A 21,936-nucleotide genomic window follows, 5' to 3' on the forward strand; every position below is an offset into this window, starting at 1 on the left:
GCTGAAACACTGTGGGGCGTTCAGGTACCTCATACAGTAAAATCATATTCTTTAAGAGCTGAAACACTGCGGGGCGTTCAGGTGCCTCACAGTAAAATCATATTCTTTAACAACTGAAACACTGCGGGGCGTTCAGGTGCCTCACAGTAAAATCATATTCTTTAACAGCTGAAACACTGCGGGGCGTTCAGGTGCCTCTCTCACATAGTAAAATCACATGTTTGTGGTGCAGCTGTGTGTCCATTGGCTGGGAGCTTGGGCTGAAAACAGTTCAGTTTGGATGGGAAAAGTCCGGCTGGTGCATAAAATCACATCATTTGCATATTAATGAATATCCATTTCACTGGTTCATTAGATGTGTTAAAATTAGCATACTGCCCAGCATGCAGTTGGTCAAAAACACTGAGGTTTATGATTTTATGCTTCCCTCCATCCCAGTGGGTATCTGACTTGGAAAAGGTTATCAATGCCTTTATTTTTTCTTACACTTACACTACTGCAGTGCATTGTTTTCTGCTCTTCTTAGTAAATACTTATTAGCTCGACTTCAGCTTGTGCAGAACACAGCCGCTCGAATGTTAACTGGGTCAAATCGTGGTTCTCGTGTCACTCCCATTCTTGCCTCCCTTCATTGGCTTCCACTTAAATTCAGGATTTTTGTGAAATTTTATTAATAACATATAAAGCACTGCATGGTTTAGACCCAGTTCCATCCCAGTTCCTCTGCTCCTAGACGTGACCTGAGATCTTCAGGTAAACTTTCATTAGTTATCCCGAGGTCGAGGTCCTCGACAAAGGGGACCGGGCTTTTGCTGTCAGGACCCCGAGGCTTTGGAATTCCCTCCCTAAAGAAATCAGGCTTGCAGGCAGTTTATTCTCTTTTAAATCTTTGCTTAAAACACACTTGCACAGGGAAGCGTTTTTGATATGTTGAGTTTTATTTATTTTATTTTTGCACTGTGTTTTGCTGTCTTGTTGTGTAATGATATTTTGTTCTTTTATTTTGTTTTAAATTGTTTTATCTGTTTTAACTTTTACTGTTTTAACTATTAGTGTGTTCTTTGTGAAGCACTTTGTAACTTTGTTAAAATAAGTGCTATACAAATAAAGTTTATTATTATTATTATTATTATTATTATTATTATTATTATTATCATCAATACTTTTTAAACAAACACAATTACAGTGAGACACTATGTATTCAAAGTGTCACCTACTGCAACTATATCACAGATATCCAAACTGTCCCAGATATCACAGACACTGTGTGGACTGACGTAATTGTTATGATGTCATTGCAGAGTCTTAAAGTGGCCTCTCCATGTCCTGATGGTTAAAGTGCTGGAGACTCACAGCGCCACCTGCTGTTCACTCTGCTGTCAAACTGGGAGTTATCAACAACATGACATGAAAATCTGTCAACACTCAAAGAGATTTTGTTAACAGGAATACAACTTTTAAGGAAGTTATCATTTTCTGACTCTCTCTTTATGACTGAGTTTTTTACACTGGTGGCTGATTGTTGTGATTTTCTCTGTGCCTTTTAATAAAGCTTCAGCAAAGCATGTGAAGTCAGTCTTTCATTTCAGCTGCATCACCTCATACTCATAACTATAATAAACACATGATCCTTCATACTCATAACTATAATAAACACATGATCCTTCATACACATAACTATAATAAACACATGATCCTTCATACACATAACTATAATAAACACATGATCCTTCATACTCATAACTATAATAAACACATGATCCTTCATACTCATAACTATAATAAACACATGATCCTTCATACACATAACTATAATAAACACATGATCCTTCATATCAGGGGCGTCACCAGAGAAATATGTTTTAGGGGACTGAGCCATTCAAAATTCCAGACTTTTCCAGACCTAAATTTCCAGATTCCTCGGAGGACGTTAATTATATCGCACTATGGGGCTAATTCATAAAACGCAAAATCTGCACCATGGTAATTTTCCCTGGTTCATAAATTTACCACACCCGTGAATACCGTGACGGAGCCACGTTTCCGCTGTGTTATCCTCAGCTGACAGGTGACAGCCAATCAAAACCAACATGTTAATTAAGCTTCACATGTAACACCTGTCCGCCTGTGTGTCAGCGGGCAGCAGAGAGTCAGACCGGCAGGTGAACCTCTTCCTCCTCGGTCACTCCTACTGCTGTAATTTCAATGTTGGCCGTGATAAACCGAAAGTTTATGATGTCACTTACTGAAATCATAAATTGGCCGGTGGAGATCGTCGCCTGATGAAGACCTATCAAAACGTTGTAAGATAAATATGTGGCAGCGCTGGCAGCAATGTGCAGCGTTCTCTTTCTTAAATACTTCAGCTCTGCTTCACTCCAGCTGCTGAACAGTTTATGGGACGTGTGTATTGTCATCTTCTCTTTTTATCATGATAAACTGAAGCGGATCAGATGGAAACTGACGTTTACAACTGCAATCAGAGCCAGTGTGCGAGTCATATTTATTAAACATTTTCACATTTCCAATGATAATTAATCCCCTAGGACGCAATGTGACTTTATCTATTGATTTTTTAATTATTTACATTCATTTTCATTAGTTAACATTCATTTCTACAATGTACCGTCTGACTAGAACAGGTGGTATTGAATGAAAATGAATCTTGTCAACATGTTCTTTGACCTTCAGGAGTTTGACTGAACCTCCCTGTTTCACTGCTGCTGGTAAAGTAAAGTACCTCATCTGGGACTTTGATGCTTTGTTATGTTTGATGGAGTCATGGACACGCGACTACGAGCGGTTATTTATGATTTATTGATTTCCATCGTGGAGTTCAAAGGGAGACCAACCAGAAGTGATGGTTGGCATAGCAACTGGTAAACAATTTGTTTTTCCAATAAATGAATCTTTTTTAATACATATTTTATTATTTGACTTAATATTCAAGACATTTGTAGTGATGATCTGTAACAAATAAAATATTAGGATTATTTTTGATGAAAATATGTTTTTTGGTGAGACTAGCTCCAATTAGCAGAAACAAGACGTCTGGTTTAGCCGTTTAGCCTTCAAAATAAAAGCGCAAGATTTGAAAATGGGTAGAAATACTGTTTTAAACCAATTACTTTGTATTTAATTGTCAAATTCAATACGTGAGCACCCATATTAATGTTTGATGTCCACTTTAGTCTCCGTTCTGTATGTATCGTTAAAAATGGCACATTTTATGGCATTTTTCATTATTATTATGAGATCAAACATTAATATGGGTCGCTAACTTTAGCATCCAGTTGAGTTTTGACAGTTTGCTAACAGACTCATCTGCTCAGTTCTCACAGTGTGACAGACTTCACAGCCTTCAGGGCCTTTAGGCTGCGTTCACATTGTGGAGCTTTTTCCTCACGAAACACCATTATTTCCCATGGAAGGGCACGAATTCACCACCGGCTGCACGACGGAGCGCAGATTTTTCCACTGCAGCTGGTCGCGCAAAGAGTTGAAAATAGTTGAACTTGAGCGGATAAGATCCGTGCATCATGTGTCACTTCTCAGGAGAACAACTCAGTGCTACTTTGGTTGCCTGGCAAGAAACAACAAATTACCGCTCTGCTTCGTTTCTGCCACTTTTTTCAGAGTGATGCGGGTTGCAGATTTCAAGCGGAAAAGTCGCCATTTTATGCTGTTCCTGCCAAATTACCATGGTAAACGGTGTAAGAACCATTCTATTCATTCAAGTTCTGTGAGTGAGACTTCGTTCAACTTGGTCAGTCCTATACAATTCCACAATCACCCCTAATTAACATCTTTAACACAAATATGTTAATTCAGATTTATACAAAAGTGACCAAAGTGGTAAATAGATTTATGCATAAAATAACAATCAATCAATACAATGATTACAAGATCATCATTAATATACCCATAACATGCAGTACAAGGAGATACCATGTGACTAACCTGTCCAGCATGTCCTGTGAGTGAGACTGATAGTATCAACCTAAAGAAAAACCCGCCTACTCAGACGGAGGTCAGACGGAGGTCAGACGGAGGTCAGACGGAGGTCGCAGGACATAAAGTTCCACACCGGCCAAACATCTCCTCCCACCGCTGACAAGGGAACAGTGGAAGACTCAGTGGGGAACTACACTAGCCATACATTTAGGACAAAAACCCTCAAGATGACTGAAGGGGGGAAAAATCCTAAATGAGACAATACACAATGATCAATAATCAATAATCCCCTTGACACCTGACATTATTACATGTAATCAAAGAAATAGAGAAATAATTCAGTATGACTAAATGGATTTTTAAAATCAGTGATTTTAGATTTTAAACTTAATCAAACAACAAGCAACATCAACGATTTATTAATCAAATCAAATCAAATCAAACTTTATTTATAACGCACCTTTCATACAGCAAGCTGTAATACAAAGTGCCTTACACTTATGTAAAACAAACAAACAAATAAAAGAATAAAACACAATGATACAATACAATAAGATGAGACAAAAGATTAATCAAATACAAATCATAAAACTACTGCTGTATTTAAAACAACATGTACTCACCACTGGGCAGAAACCTCTCCAACAGCCTCACTCAGCTCTTAGAGTAGATAATCTCAGGAAGGGACGGACAAGCTGATGTGAATATTACAGTCAGCGGTTGGCCGGGCGCAACGATCATCACAACGATGACAGATCTCCAGTCGCTGGAAGTATAAACAATATGTCGCTGCGACCGACGATAGAATATGATCATCACCGGTGGCGACGATCATAAATCATAAATCATAAATCATAAATCATAAATCATAAATCATAAATCGCTGTTCTATAAACTGCTCTTAAGTGTCGAGCACCAGTAGCGTGGCTCACATGGGCTTACAAGACTACAGTACATCACACACATACATCCAACATGGCGACCCATAAACAATCAACAGACCAGGTTCTGTATCCACAGGGTTACAGAATTTACATAAAGTATTTACAGTATTTACATAACCTTAGGGGTACAAAATACTTTGTCTTCTTTTCCACGCTCTCTCTAGAAATTTTGCCCAAGTAAAAACCTCTTCTTTGAAAAACCATTTTAACATATTACCTTCACAAGACCAGAACAAATCAGGATTTTTCTCTTGCATTTTGTCAAACAAAACATTCCTCAGAAAAATTCCTCTACTAATTTCCCATAGAGTCCAACAGTTTGCGTGAGGTAACCATCATTTAAGTCATTCATATTTATTTTGAAGTAAAAGGCCAATCTCACTTGGACTGTTTTCAGAGCTCCAGTTCCAAGGTTGAGTTTCACCTGTTAGTGTGCGTCCACTGACCTGTGAGTACTTAACACATATGTAAGTTAATATAGTGATATGATTTTTGCTATACCTCGTTCATAAATGTGCTAATCAGTAATTAAGAGTCGGCGCTATCTAACGTGTGCACAAGCTCTGCAAACATTACTCTATTCAACCCCATTTTCTTGTGTTTAACCAATTAATGCTCCCTGCAAATTGATAATTGTATGGTTATCAAGCAACTACAGCAACAAAAATAGTCAATATGCCGATATGCTCTTGTAAATGTGTTCACGTGCACACTGCAGCCACGTGCACCATTTCTTGTACCAGCCATATTTCTGATGGGGACCATGTGCCAGTTTTTGCCTTTTTTTTGGTTTAATCTGGATTTATAGTGAATTGTACGTTGTAACTGAGTTACTGCCTTACTGTTAGCTATTAGATGTGCACTATCTGATTGTCATTGTACTGGTTTGCAGTTTCTGTGTGGGTACCTGGTGCTACTGGTGAGCTTAGAGTGCCACCTAGTGGATCCATTGTGTATGGCTGTAAATTGCTTCAGGCAACATGTTAGTCAATCCATGTTAGTAGCTGATAACAAGTCCTTGTATTATGTGTTTCCTCTTCTACAGAAACCACACTCACACCCAATAAAGTTTATTAATTGGAGCTTCACGTCTATTCAGTGATTTGACCGGTCGCTCCAGCGGTGTGCGGAAAGACCCAGAACCCAAGCAGCTGACAGGAAGCCATCAGGAGCATTCTCTGTTGTTCAGCAGCAACAACATGGCAGAGACCGGTTTCACAACACTGACTCGTTTACTTGCGGGCACTCGGCCGAGTCATGTACAGGTTACTGCTGCAGAGTAGCTTAAGGGAGCTGGTCTCAGCTTTGTTAGCAAGAAAGACAAATTAAAAAAAAAGTTTAAAAGGAAACATTGATCAGAACCATTAAATACAATCTAAATATGAAATGTTGAGCAAATTTTTGGTAGTGTGACAATTGAGCCCAAACAAAGCAAAGAGAGTGAATACTTATGCAAATTTTAATTTTACTCTTTAACATACATTTCTACACATTTGCTTTCACTTTGATGGAACAGATAGCTAACTCAGACAAAAAATCCTGAATAAATGTATTTTGAAACTTCTCTAGTCTCTAGTCGACTCTTGACTATGCTGCACAAGGATATTACGTTCCTCTGGAATATATCCATAGACTCTGGGCCGGATTATCCAGATATGGCATCGGGCGAGTGCCCACCAGCCAATTTGCATTGTTGGGGGGCATCACAGCATTCAAACCACAATTATACTTTTAAAAGTTTTGTCATATTTTCTTATATATTACTGGCGGGACACACATCTGGCGGGAATGCATACACGGCCAAAATTAACCTTTTAACTATTATTATTATTTTTTTTTTAAAAAGAATATGTATAAAGAGAAAGAATCGTGGTTGGTGTGTAGGTGCCATGAGCCTGTATAGTTTAAGTTAATGTAAATTTATGATCTTTATTGCGATAGTTATTTGCATTTACCTGCATTTATTTGCACTGTCTGCACTGCAATGTTGTATCTATGGTAATTTCTATTTTATTGTAATTTCAGATAATCATGTCCCTTTTTATTGTAATTTCATGTGATAATGTCCTATAGTAATTTCTATAGAAATTTCTGTAGTCATTTATTTGTATTTATTTTTTGTATTTTCTTCCTAATTAGTATTATTTCTATAGTAATTTCTATAGTATTTGTGTGTATTTTTTAAATATTTTTTTCATGATTACTATTTTTGTAGTACTTTATGTAGTTTTATTTTTGTAAATGTTTCACGATTAGTGTTACTTCTGTAGTAATTTCTATGGTATTTGTTATATTTTTTGTAATTTTTTCATGATTATAGGTATTTCCACAGTAATTGCTATAGTATTTTTTTGTTTTTCTGTGTAATTGTTTCATAATTGTGATCATTTATATAGTTATTTCTGTAGTAATATTTGATTGTAATTATTTTCATGATTACAGCCATTGCTGTAGTAACTTTTATAGTATTTTTTATGTCATTTTTTCATGATCACGGTTTTTTCTATAGACATTTTTTATAGCAATTTTTGATTACGGTTCTATAGTCATTTTGATTGTAATTTTATCAGAAAGGTATAAATTCTATAGGCATTTCATCTTATTTCACCTTTTTTGCAATTTCTTTGTAAATTTGTCGTAACTAGTCATTGACAAAAATAGTAATTTCTATAGTATCTTTTGTATTTCTTTAGTAATTACATTTATTTTTATAGTAACTTCTGTAGTAATTTTGTTTTTACTTTTTTTCATTATTATGATTACTTAAATTTTGGAGTACATAATTTTTCACAGTAGAATCATTTTTTTTATTCTTGTCACTCCGTCTTTTCCCTCTGTTCACTCCTCTTAGAAAAACATTTTTGCAGACAAAACTGAAGACTTTTATAAAAAATAAAAATGGTAGTACAGAGTACAGCCAGCAGGGCGGCGCAGGTGTCCAGGCTGTGGTACTGGAACCAGTTCAGATGGTGCGACTGCACCCTAAGGTGCCGTGCGCCTCCGTGACGCATCACAAACTCGATCCAAAAGACGGCGGTGTCCAGCGGTGCCACTGGCTGGTCGCGCTGCAGAGCCGACAGACGCTGTATGCTGGACTTGTAGCTGGGAAGACAACAGAAATACTGTGAAAAATTACAATAAAAAGCTACTATAGAATAAAAAAATACTTTTGGAATTACCATAGAAATAAACAAAATCACAAAAACATTATAGAAATAACTTACAATAAAAAAAACATAAAAAATAACTGTAGAAATAACTGCAATCATAAAAATTACATAAAAATAGAGAAGAAATTACTGTAATCATTTAAAAATTACAATACAATAAAACATTACTATAAAAATGACTGTAGAAATTAGTATCAAAGAATCATAATAATGAAAAAGTTACAAACAAAATTATGACATAAGTTACTATAAAAATAAATGTAATAATTTAAATAATATAAAAAATACTATAGAAATGACAAAAAATCAATCAGTCATTGGAAAAACGTAAGATTAAATCATTTGAGATGACTATAGAAATGATATGACATTCTGATAAAATTACAGTCAAAATTACTATAACCAATAGAATACCATAGATTACATTTTTAATTTGATTTCATTTGATTTAATCTTTTTGTAGAGGACATTTTTAATTTCATTTTCATTTTAATTAATTTTATTTAATTTCATAATTTTCCCATTTCCTGACATTTTTCTGACATCACTGCCCATTGTGACATCATCAACCCTCCTACTACTTACGACTGGTCGCCGATGACAGTTTTGAGGGCCTCCTCTAGGTCCTCAGACGTCATACTATTGAAGTCCAATGAGACGGCAGCGCCTCGGCTCACCATACGCAGGATGTTGTCTGGTTGGTCGGCGAAAAGCGGGATTCCGACCAATGGGACGCCGTGGTAGATGGCCTCATAAAGGCCATTGGTGCCACCGTGTGTGATGAAGGCTTTGGTCTTCGGATGGCCTGAGGAAGAGGAAAAAAATGACACAAGGAGGTGGCTTTTATTGTGAAAGGGAGTGAAAATCATGGAGGCGTCTAGTAGATTTTATTGTGAAAAGGACAAAAGGGTTTGCATGGGGACAAAAGGTTTTTAAAGTAAAAAAATGATAAAGCGTTGAGGCTTTTATTGTCAAAGGGAGCGAAAATCATGGCGGTGTTTGGTGGCTTTTATTGTGAAAAGGGGGAAAAGTACAGGGAGTTTGGTGGCTGTTATTGTGAAATGATGGAAATTGTATGGAGGGAGTCCGGTGGCTTTTACTGTGAAAGGAAGGAACATGTATTGTGAAAACTTTTTTAGTTTCAAAAGTTTACTCTCTTTCAAAATAAAAGCACAAAATTAGCTCCATACAGAACTGGAAAGATTAATATTTGTATACATTAGATATATAAAAAACTATGTTAATGTGTCAAAACATCAGAAATTTTATGAAAAATAGTCAATTTAAAATCATAAATTTTTACCCAGCAAGTCGTTTTGTGGGATCCAATGATAGAGCTTTGTGTTTGGCGCCAAAGTGGCGGGCTTTTCGCCCTTGTACCTCCATATCACCTAGGAAAAAAATTAACAAAAATTATTTTAAAAAGTTTTTAAAAAGTTAAGTTAAAAACATAATTGGAATAAATATAATCAAAAGTATCAAAACTGTATTTTCAGTTTCAAAATAAAGATCGAAAATGAGCACTTCTGGATTTTAAGCGCGTAAATATATTTTTCCAATTTTTCGGCAGTCGTCAGTATTATGGTTTATCGTCTTAATCGCAATAAATTTGTAATATTGCATTATTGTGACAGAATTTGTGGAAAAAATAGGGAATCTTATTTAGAAAATTATAATTATACGCGGTTCAAAGCGACGAACATACCATTCATGTCAGAAACTTGTTTTTCCCAATTTGTCCACTACCACATCTAAATTTTCCCGCTATTTTGAGAATGTTATCAATGCATTAAAACTCGGAAACTCAAGTTACAAAATTTACCCGGAAGTCATCGTCTGACTTGCGAAATTTCCACACTGGAAATTAATTTTTCCAAAGTATTTTAACACTTGAACACAACATGAATTCAAATTTATATTGCATCTGAACTAGGAAATCCAAGTTTAAAAAAACATTTGTGGAATTTCCATGTCGGAATCAAATTTTTCCAAATATAATTCTTATAAAAACATAAATTATTATTTTTAGAAGGTTCTAATTGTGTCAAAACTCAGAAACTCAGGTGACAAATTTTCCCCTACATCATCGTCCAACTTGCCAAATTTTCATGCTAGAAACGTAATTTTTCCAAACTTTGTTTAAAATTCATCATCAATTTAAAAATCATCATCCGACTTATGACAAATTGTTTATCCCCAACTTTTCCATGATTTTTTCTCTTTTGATTCTTCCAATTTTTCCCCCATTTTCCCCTGAACTTTGGACGGAAAAGTATGGAGGTAGTTTGGTGGCTTTTATTGTGAAAGGGAGGAAAGTGTGGAGAATTTAGTGGCTTTTATTGTTGTAAGGAGAATAAAATCATCCAACTTGCAAAAAGTTGGGTTATTTTCCCTGATTTTTTGCCGATTTTCGGGGTATTTTGGGTGGAAAATGCTGGGGAAATGGTGGAAAAATGTGAAAACGTCTGGGAGAATTTGGGGAAGAATCCGCTTCCTGAACGCAGCAGAGAAAGGCGGAGCTTTGGACCTTCTGTGGAAGACGTGCGAGGCCGGCGGCGATGACATCAGCCCGCTCCTTCGTCAGGTTCGTCACCATGGAGCCCAGCGAGAAAACTACCAGGCCGTCGTCGCCCGAACTCTGAGCGAACTCCTCCATTTCCTGAAAGAAGCATTGTTATTGTCATCATCATTATTATTATCATCAGAGCCCAGGGAAAAAAGTTTGTTATGTGGTTTTTATTGTGAAAACAAGGAGAAAATATGGAGTTTTGGTGGCTTTTATTGTGAAAGTATCATCATCATCATTATTTTCATCGTTTGTTTCATCGTTATTATCATCCAACATCTTCCATAGCTCAACCAAGGTAAATAGTTTCAGCAGAGTTGCCACCACTTTTTTGCAAACACTTTCTTCTAACTGTACACTCCATGTATAAAGAACTTAATCCAACGAATTGGCTTTCTCAAGAAATGCATGGCAACTATAGATGTGGAAAATGTACACATTGTTCGAACTCCTACGATACCAAGACCTTCCATCATCCACACACGGGTGAGATATACCATAAAAGAATTTATTAACTGTATCTCTGCACATGTGATTTATATGCTTAAGTGCCCCTGTGGTTTGATGTACATTGGCCAGACTATATGCAATCTAAAGTTGAGGATAGCAGAACACAAAGCTGCTATCAGGAACGGAAAGATGGACTACGCCATCGCAAAACATTACAGAGACAAAAATCATGGTTCTGCTGCTTGCCTTAAGTTCATTGGCATCGAAAGGGTATTACCCAGTCCAAGAGGTGGCAACATGGTGATTCAACTTCTCAGACCAGAAGTGTTCTGGATTTACACACTAAAGACTATGGAACCATATGGACTCAATGAATCATTGGACCTTAATTCTTTTTCATGTTAAATGAGTTGCCTCCGGTTAACTTATATAGTTGGGAGGTCTTCAACTCTCCCTGTAGATTTGATAGTAATAATAATGTAAGTAGTAATGTAAGTAAATGATAGTGATCTTTAAATTGTACTACTAGACATTAACTTTTCGAGTGTCATTTTTCATTGTATTAACTTTACCTCTCTCCCTGTAGAGTTGGTTCTCTTTGAGAACGGTGTTCTTTAAATATGATATTCTTTAATATGATGATCTTAATATTTTTTCTACATGGTAGTATCTTTTCCAGTGAATTAACTTCAACTTTGTTCCCTTTTTTGCCTGCAGGTATGACCTTAGGGACAGATGAGACCCCTCCCCTCCGGACAGCCCTATAGAATTAGGGAAATAGTCAGGTCATAACGTGTAGCCTATTCATTTAATGCCTTTGAGTAATGGGTTTGATTAATGTGAAGCTACTCCTTCATGCTTTTGATTAATAGTATTCTAGTGTAGCCTACACCTATATCTAAATGTTTTGTTTTTTCTATTTTTGTATGTATTATATGGCTAAAAATATTATATGGTTAAAATGTTTAAAATGAGTGACGGTATGATCATGTGACGAGGATCCAAGTCATGTAATTTGAGTCTTCTTAAAACACCTGTGATTGTGCAATCAATGAGCGAACCTGAGGAAGCAACTGGCGAAACGTGTTGTTCGCTTCTCAAGCCTGATCTTAAGAAAATAAAGGTGTAAGTTAACGAAGTCTAACAGTGTGCGGCTGGATAATTCCTTTATATGGACTGTCTTATTCCTGCGACCAACCTGCACCTGATCATACGTGGTTGTGCACGGGCGTCTTGGCGACTAATTTCCAATTTTATTTATTATATTACATTCAATGTTTTTATATATTTATTCTCAATATTATCTTCAAACTATATATATATTTTTTTACAATTATTTAGCCTTTCATTTTCAATATACTTGTTTTATCATATATATTATTTTCATGGCATTTCAAATGACTCAATTTTTATTTTTGGGGTGAAATACCCCTTTAAAACCATCTGAAACTACCAAAACGTACATTTTTTTAATGATTTCTTAAATATTATTATTATTATTATTATCACTATTATTAACATTTGTATTTCATTTCTGAATGTATAACTATTTTGATGAATATATGTATTCAATATGTTCCTTTTATTATTAATTAATTTGATTTAAAATTATTATTCATCACCATATTACCTTCAAAATATAAAAAAACAATACATTTTTTTCACTATCAAAAACATTTTTCACTTTAAAATGACTTTTGCCACTTATTTTTATCTTTGAAACTTTTTGTCAATTTCAAAACTATTTTTTCCACTTACAAAACAATTTTGTCATGCATTTATCAATATACAGGATATGGTAATATCCCTTGTGCCATAATCCAAGGTGAGCATTCATGTAGACCCAATTCAGAGTTTAACAGAATGATACACTACCATACCAATGAGTCCCATAGAAAACATCAGGCTACACCGTCATAAACCTACAGCACCATCAGACAGGCAGCATTCACCAGCCGCCTGCTCTAGCTTCAGGGTGAGTGAGTGTAGGCAAATCATGGAGGTTATCAAGCGGCTCCTCCTTCACCCATGTTTCCTTGAATTAGGCCCACGACACCTCAAAAAGGCTCAACAGTGTATTCCAGCGTCCCAGAAACACCCCCCTCTTTGCCCAGACTCAGCAGACCCAAATCAACAACACTACATTACAATACACACTATGTTGAATAAAAGTTGATGGAGTCAGAGGTTCGTCTTATTTCAGTATGTATTGATTAAAGGGATTCTTGCAAGAGCATGAAGCTACATACACTTCTTCCAAGATGAATTCACTGAACAAGGCATTTAAGTGTCTTTCAAGGACAGAACAGAATATGCAGACATCAAGATAAACCCCCAAAGAGACACGTTATGTTTTAACTTAGAGCGTCCATGGTCACAACGGAGCCATCCTGACAAGCAGGACCTCTGGCCTAGTAAGTTATAGCACAAGGGTTGATTTTCTACCACACACTACCATCAATATCCATTTCTATTCAGAACATTAAGTTACACACTACATCTAAACCTTACCAAGTCACACACTATGAAAGTTACATCCTACACTCGCCAAAGCAGAGAGCAGATACCGACCGACTCAGCAGTCTGCGTATCCACATTGTATCTGCTTAGGCAAAGCTAAGTCTGACCGGCTCTGCCGGCTCGTCCGGCGGCTTCTTAATGAATGCCGGGGCCGCTCAGCTGTCCGGTCGCCCTCAATGTTTATCTAAAGCTGCATCCCACTGTACTCAGAACTCGGAGAAAAACGACTTCCGACACGGAAGAGTGCAAAGGAACGGTCGTTCAAGTCGGAGTTCCCGGTCGGAAAGTCGGACAAAATTCTTTCCGCCCCAAGTTCTCCGACATAAACACAGCTGACGTCACGGCATCAATCTGTACTTAATAAAACTTGATTTTACTTGATATGTAGTTTTTGTGTTATGAAAATGTGTTGTAACAACTTTGTAGTTTCCATTTGTAACGTAATTCGGTGACTTGTGCTTCGTTAGTAGATAGAAGTCTTTGCTGTATGAACTCGCCTGCTAACGTAACGAGCTGTCAGATAGCTGCCGTTAACGTTAACGTTAACGGGTAAAGGCTGTTGCGTCCATGTTTTCCAGAGAAGACGCACTGGAACGCATTTATATTTAGTTCCAACTCAGAACTACCGACCTCCGACTTCCAGTGGAACGCACCATGAGTCGCACGATTAATTGGAGGCCACATTTGGGCTTTAGGTATGGTTGCTGCTTAATCTGCAAACAAATTCTAGCACAAGGCTACCTCAATATTTCTACTAGACACTTAGGCGGGCTCTAAGTCATATTACCAAACAAGTGTGCAAACAAATTCTGACTCACTAATGTTCACTCATGCTACCAAGCTAATGCTAACAAGCTAATACTAGCACAAGGCTAACCCAAACATGCTACCAAGCCAATGCTAAACATGATTTTTATGGAATTTAAAAAAAAAATTGAATTTTCATTTTCGGGCTGAAATATCACTTCAAAACTTGCCTCTGGCAGCTGATTGGCCGGTTTGCAGTGCAAACCACCTACAAATTTAAAGTTGGGCAGGAATGGCCGCGGATAGTCCAAGTCCCAGAAAGTTCGGATCAGCCAGATGTCGGCTTTCCCGATGGTCTCGCAGAGGGAGGTGGGACTTCCTGTGTGGACAGGAAGTGAAGGCGTTAGTAGGATACCTTTATTTTGACAGTTCAAAAAAGGTTTGAAGACAGGACCAAACATTTTTTATACTTTAAAAATGACTTTTAAAATGACTTTTTTCATTTTCAAAAAGGTTAATTTCACTTTCCAAACATTTTTCACTTTCAAAACATTAAATTTCACTTTCAAAAACCTTTTAATTATTTTTTTTTCACTTTAACACTGACTTATTCCATTGTCAAACCTGTCTGTTTCACTTTGAACATGACAAAACGATTTTGTCATTACAACATTCTTTTTCACTTTCAAAATGTATTTGTTTCACTTTCAAAACTTTTTTTAACTTTAAAAATGACTTGACAGGTCGTTGCAAAGCATCATGGGTCGAACCCAGTGACGTTTTGCTGTTGTTTTTTTACTCAATTCTAACTTTTTTTGCACACTATTCTGACATTTTTCTTTAGTTTTGGTCGTCTTTTGTTACTCTTCTGACATTTTTCTATCTTTCCTTTACGTTTATCTTTTATTCCGATGTTTTTGTAGTTATTTTCTCTGACTATACATTTTATTTGTAAGCGCTTTACATAGTACTCAAAGACACTTTACAACAGCTAGAGGAAAAGAAAAGAAATATATAAAATCAAACAAAAAACTGATACAAAAGTGATGATAATAAATGAAAATGATAAAATAATGACAAGAGTGTGCATTTCAGTTCTGGAGAGGCAGTGGGAGTCAGATATTGTAGGCCTTTTTGAAAAGGTGGGTTTTGAGTTTATTTGTGAATGAAGGGAGTGAGTCTGAGTTTCTGGTGTGGAGGGAGGGAGTTCCAGAGGGTCGGGGCAGCGATGGCAAATGTTCTGTCCCCCAAGGTGCGGTGCTCGGTCCTGGTGATGGGGGTGACGGAGGATACTTTCAATCATATATTTTTTACTTTCAAATTTGTTTTTCCCTTTTTTCGTCTCACCTTTGATCTCGCTGTAGTATGGATCCAGCGTCAGCCTCCAGAATGCCTCCGTCACCGCCGAGAACAGAATGTAGGTCACCGTGTTGACCAGCCGCTCTGTGAACGTCATGCGGTCGCTGTAAGACAGCGGCGGCACCGGGACGAACGACACCGGTGCTGGTGCGTGGCCGCAGTGCCGCTCTACCACCGCGCCGAAGGAAAACCGCAGAGAAACGATCAGCGGCAGGCCCAGCAGGTCGGCCAGCAGGTCGGTGCAAAGCATCATGGGGTCGCTGAGGATGGCATCGAAGCCGGCAGCCCTCAGCGACGCCATCAGCGTGGCGTTTCGCAGCATGGCATCGCACTGCACCAGCTGCAGCCCCGAGGTTCGGCCCATAAAGTCGCGCATTTTCAGGTACTTCTGGAGCAGCGAGGCGTTCTGCCATTCGTACATGGAGTAGTGGATGAAATCCTCGGTGAGGCCGTGCATCTCGGCTCGGGTGAACGGCACCTGGGAGAAGGAAAAATGTGTTCAAAACACATTTAAGAGCCGTTCCAAATTCAGTTTAAATGGATTCAAAACTCAAGTGATTCAAAACCAATGCAAAACCCAATCAAAACCAATTCAAAACACATTCATACATTAAATTTGATAACCGCTCAAAACCATTTGAAAACGCGTGCAAAAAAAAAAGAAAAGTAAATTGAATCATCATTTTTGGAGAGTCTGGTACACAGTTGCAGAAGACTTTTTCTGTCCAATGACTTTGCTTTTTCCATGGATTTGTTAAGAAGATGTGGTTTGTATCCCCTTTCTATAAACCTTGATCGCATCTCTCCTGCTTTTGTTTGGAAGTCCTCTTCCTCAAGATTTTAGTGATCTTGAGATCTAGAAAATTTATGGTAGTTTGAAGTTTTCTTTTAGTGAATTCACATATTCATGGAACTGTAGAAGTTCCTGCTCAGTTGAATAAAAAAAAAGTATAATATCGTCAATATATATTTTATCGAACAATGGATTCTTAGGGTTTAGCATGAATTCCTCGTCCAACACTGTCCTTTGAAAACCAATTGAAAATCCATGCAAAACCCATTCAAAAACACATCTAAAACTCATTAAATTCAGAACCCACTCAAAACCAATTGAAAAACACATTCAAAACATTCCAAACCCATTCAAAACACTTGCATAACATTAAATTGAACAACCACTAACACTCATTCTAAACGCATGCAAAAGAAATTACAATCAATGGAAAATCCATGCAAAACCCATTACAAACCCATTAAATTCAGAATCCACTGAAAACCAATTCAGAACATTCAAAACCCACTCAAAATCATCATATAAATCATTTAAAACACATTCATAACACATTATGTTCAAAACTCATTCAAAGAGAGAGTTAAACCAAATCCATCGTTGGAAAGGTCTCGACCTGGAGAGCAACATGTGTCAGTATGAAGAGTCTACATGGCTCCTGCTTTGAAATACTGACCTTTGAACCTTGACCTCGGTGTATGTTTGAAGGCTTATAATTCAGCAGCAAAAGGGGTTACAGACATGGGACCAACTGTTATAGAGAGCTCTGGACCTCAGCTATCATGTGAGTATACTCAACAACTGGGGGCGCTGTCAAATATCGGTAAAATATGGTTAAAATTAATTTTCACCCATTTAACAATTTGATATTTAAAATCTGATTACACAAATGTGTTTACCATCCTGTTAAACTCCTCAGTGTACTCTCAATTCAGTATTTACAACTTCCAATTCTAGGAAAAACACTAATATTTTTTAAAAACTACAATTCCCTAGAGCCGCGCCATGCAGCTTGATACAAATCAGCACCACAGTTGTAGTTCTTCCGGTTTGCAAAGTAGGGTTGTAAATCTAGGGTTGTAAAAAGATATATACTGAATATATCAAATATCTAGTACAGCCAAACTAGTAATTACACTGCATCTAGATGATCTATGTTAAGAAAAAGTAAAGATGTTGGTTTATTTCAGATATTTTAGACAAAACAGGAGTCCACACACACGTTGGATGACGTGGCATTGCGGGCCAACTCCTGTTTTGGCTAAAATATCTGAAATAAACCAACATCTTTACTTTTTTGCTATTTTGATATTTTTGGTATTTTCAACCCTGGGCCCAAATAACATGTTTTCTGTCATGATCCCTATTAGTAGAAACCAGAACTTCTCTAGCCGCCTGCTCCGCCCGTCCGGTAACACCGGTCCCCCCCTCCCACTCTACTGCAGTAGAAACCTAGGGGCATACGCAACAGTCTTTGAAAACTATGATAAACGTTGTTTTGCAAAACAGGATGCTCACAGTTATAATCATACCGGTGTCAGTATGTTATCTTGAAAATTTTTTACAAAACCGAGCTTTCTGACAGCAGTTATTTTTGGATTCTTCTGGCTCACATGGAGCTTACACCTGCTTGGAAGGCGTCTGTGAGAAAAAATAGTTCCTATCCAAACACAATTATTGACAGAAAGCTCGGTTTTCAAAAAGGTTTCAAAGGGTTCAAAATACCAAACTATCCTTTTAATGTAGTTGTATGAGGCCTGGATTCTGCATGTGTTCAATAAAAGCTGGAATATACAAAGTTTGATTGTATTTAAATTATTCCATAAGGTCGAAGTAGGACCTCTACAACATTCAGATAACGTAGCTTGCACGTATTAATAGAATGTGTAGCCTTAAAGTAGTGTCAAAGTACGGGAGGCATACAGGCAACGTTATACGGCTGACGTGATGTAGCTGCAACGTGCGAGTGGAAGGTGACGTTAAAAAGTAGTGGTGGGATACTTTCAGGCAGAGTTGCGCCGTGACGTCCGGCCGACATAACCAGAAACTTCACTTTTACATTTTTACCTCTGGGAATACGTAACTGCAACGTTAAAAGTCGCAGCGGTTACGTTCCTGGGACACGTCAGCAACGGATCTTTGTTTGTAGGGCTGACGCAGACGTCACGACTGCCCAGCCAATCAGGGCCGGTGTAGTGGAATAAATGCTTCTGAAGATACGCGAGGGAGCGTTTCCCATAGTGAGACATCGAAACGAATGCTATGAAAGAGAAACCACTCAAAAACGATGCAACAATCCATGCAAAACCAATTCAAAATCCATTCACAACTCATTCAATTCAGAACCCACCCAAAACCCATTAAAAACATTCAAAACCCATTCAAAATGCATTTCATAACACGTTAAATTCAACAACCACTCAAAACCAATTCAAAACACATGCAAACAAAATAATAATCCTTTGAAAATCCATGCTAAACCCATTCAAAAACACTTCCAAAACCCATTAAATTCTGAACCCACTCAAAACCAATTGAAAACCCATTCAAAACACACTCAAAACCCATTCAAAATATTCCAAACCCATTCCAAACACATGCGAAACCCTTTCCAAACCCCCCATTCCAAACCTGGAAAACGCGGAAGCGGAACTTCCCGGCGTAGCGGGGGTTGTTGTAGTTGACGGTCGGTGAGGCGTTGGCGACCAAAACGGTGACAGAGTGGTTCCTCGCCGCCAGCGCCTCCATGATGCTCCGCATGTTCAACCAATGGCTGTACTCGCCGGGGAAGACCAGAACATGGCCGGCGTCCACGCCGCCGCCGCTACCAGAAAGGAGACAGACAAAGAAGAAGACGAAGAGGAAGTGGAGACGAAGCGGGAAAAACGCCATGTCGCTTCTGACTTTCCCGTCTTCTCTCGATGAGCTTTTCCTCTTTTCTTCTGTTCTGTTATCTTTTCTTTTTTCCCTCTCGTTTCTCTTCTTTTCGTGCCGTTCCAAAGGGAGAAAACACACCAGGAAGTAAACTCAGGAATCTGTCCGGAGAAAGAAAAGAGGACTTTGTCTCTCCCAAGGGTACAAAGATCAGAGTTTAAGGGAAATAAAGCCTCAGTCCATGAGCTCATTGGACACTGAGAGTGTAGCCCCGCCCACCGACAAACACCCGTAAAATATAAGGGTTTAAATATTTTGTATTTGTAGGCTGAAGTTCAAGACACGGACAGAGAATTCCACAATCAATTGTAGTTCTGATTAGGGGAAACAGAGGCAGGAGTGAGAGGTCTTTCAGTGTTTTTTCCTATCTCTGGTGACCTGTGGTAACACGCAATGGAGGGTTTGAGGGTTTTACTGGGGGGAACCATATTCGATGTACCAATCAAAACACATTCAAAACACGGTCAAACCCAGTTTAAAGCTATTCAAAAGACAGGCAAACTAAATTCAAAACCCGTTCAAAACATATTCAATACCAATTCATAGTAGTCCCATGATGTCACATGCATTTCCTACTAATAGGCTATGGCGCTTTACAATACACAGCTCATTGCTGTGTTTGTCATTTGATTGTAATCACATGTTAATTTATTACAATCACCTGTTATTTTCCAACCAAGATTCAATTTAATTCAATTTTATTGTCATTATACCAGTCCAGCTAGCTTTACAGCTCTTGGGAAAAAGCTGTTCTTCAGTCTGCTGGTCCGGGACTGTATGGTCCGGTATCTCCCACCAGATGGCAGGGGGTCAGACAGGTGCTGACTGGGGTGTGATGGGTCCCTGGTGATGCAGCGGCTCTCCTCAGACATCTCTTGTGAAAGATGTCCTGTACGGGTGGCGGTGCGGTCCCAGTGACACGCCGGGCTGTTCTCACCGCCCGCCGGAGAGCCTGGCGGTCAGCCACAGCGCTGCCGTGCCAGACTGTACCGCAGCTGGTCAGTATGCTCTCCACCGTGCATCTATAACAGTTAGTCAGGATCTGAGGTTGCAGCTTGATCTTCCTCAGCCTCCTCAGGAAGTGGAGGCGTTGGTGAGCCTTTTTGATGAGAGAGGAGATGTGGAGGGACCATGATAAGTCTTGGGTTATGTGGACCCCTAAGAATTTAAAACTCTGGACTCTCTCAACAGCAGATCCATCAGTGTAGATAGGTGTGTGGTTTGTGTCTCCTAAAATCAACTCCTTGTTTTGTTGATGTTGAGGCAGAGGTTGTTCTTGGTACACCAGCCTGCTAGGAGCTCCACTCCTCCCTGTATGCTGCCTCATTGTTATTATGAATCAAACGCACCACTGTAGTGTCGTCTGCAAATTTAATGATGGAGTTTGTGTGATGCCTGGCGACACAGTCGTGGGTAAACAGGGAGTATAACAGTGGGCTGAGGACACAGCCCTGCGGAGCTCCTGTGTTCAGGATGGAGGTGTGGTCTCCCATCCTGACAGACTGAGGTCTGCCAGAGAGGAAATCCAGGATCCATGACCTCGTGCATCGTGTCTATTACTGGAGGGAGCTACACTGGTCGTTCCAACGTGGGCGGGTCTGGGGGGCGCTTATATCTGGGCTGCTCGGGTATAGCTTTGGGCTGACTGTTGCACCGCATGGTGTCCACGATCTCCTCTTTCAGGGCTCGCTTCAACTCTACAACCATGTTAAGCAGCTGGGCGCGAGTTTGGTCTTTCCACTGGGTGAGGGGATCAGCAGGGGGTACCGTGTAGACTTTGTGACACCGTCCATCTCCCTCATCAGCCCAGCCTTCTCTCCAACTCTTTAGCCTCCTGCAACAACTCAGAAAAAGTCTAATTTGGATTTCTACGTACCTGCCTCTGGAGCTCCTTCTTCAGAGAACCAGACCGCAGGCCGAGTATCACCCGGTCTCTCGGTGTGTGTTGTGGGTGAGCGGAGCCGCCCGGTTCGGCAGCCCCCCATTTTTGGAAGGCTTCTCTTAACCGAAGGCTGAAGTCTCCCAGTGCCTCTCCCACACCTTGTTTAATATTAAAAAAATTAATTCGGAGATCAGCAGTCGAGGCCCGCCCTCCATACAGACTTCGAAGAAAGTCAAATATTTTGTCAGCAGTATCTCTTTGTTGCCCCTCTAGCAACTGGACTTCCCTCCTGGCGTCACTCTCTATAGCATTAAATAGGAAGTCCATTTTTTGTTGTTCCGTGAATCCTTGAGGGCTTTCATCCTACTTTCCCAATCTCCATATTGCATTGCATTCTTACCATCAAATTTTGGGGCCAAAGGAACCCCCATATACCACGGCCACATCATGTTAAGGGCCTGTGTGCTAGCTGCTGCTTGGCTGTCCATATTCAACCAGGTGTGCTCAAGAACTGGGGTATCCTGCCGACAACACCAAGAAATAGAGTGTCACAAAGTAGACGCTACCTGGTTACTTGTTTGATACACACACACACACACACACACACACACACACACACA

At 38.9% G+C, this 21,936-nt stretch overlaps 1 protein-coding gene across 1 annotated transcript; it reads right to left on the reverse strand.

Annotated features, from left to right (window-relative positions):
• Nucleotides 1-7,714: 7,714 nt before the first annotated feature.
• On the reverse strand, nt 7,715-16,032 carry LOC144539813 (UDP-glucuronosyltransferase 2A2-like). Its single transcript, XM_078285816.1, has 6 exons — nt 15,699-16,032; nt 14,582-14,730; nt 10,596-10,727; nt 9,372-9,459; nt 8,654-8,873; nt 7,715-8,000 (listed from the first exon to the last, which is right to left on the reverse strand). The coding sequence occupies exons 1-6, from the start codon at nt 16,030-16,032 to the stop codon at nt 7,715-7,717; spliced, it is 1,209 nt and encodes a 402-aa protein (XP_078141942.1).
• Nucleotides 16,033-21,936: the final 5,904 nt, after the last annotated feature.

This window comes from Centroberyx gerrardi, chromosome 2, assembly GCF_048128805.1.
Source record: "Centroberyx gerrardi isolate f3 chromosome 2, fCenGer3.hap1.cur.20231027, whole genome shotgun sequence".
NCBI lineage: Eukaryota > Metazoa > Chordata > Actinopteri > Beryciformes > Berycidae > Centroberyx > Centroberyx gerrardi.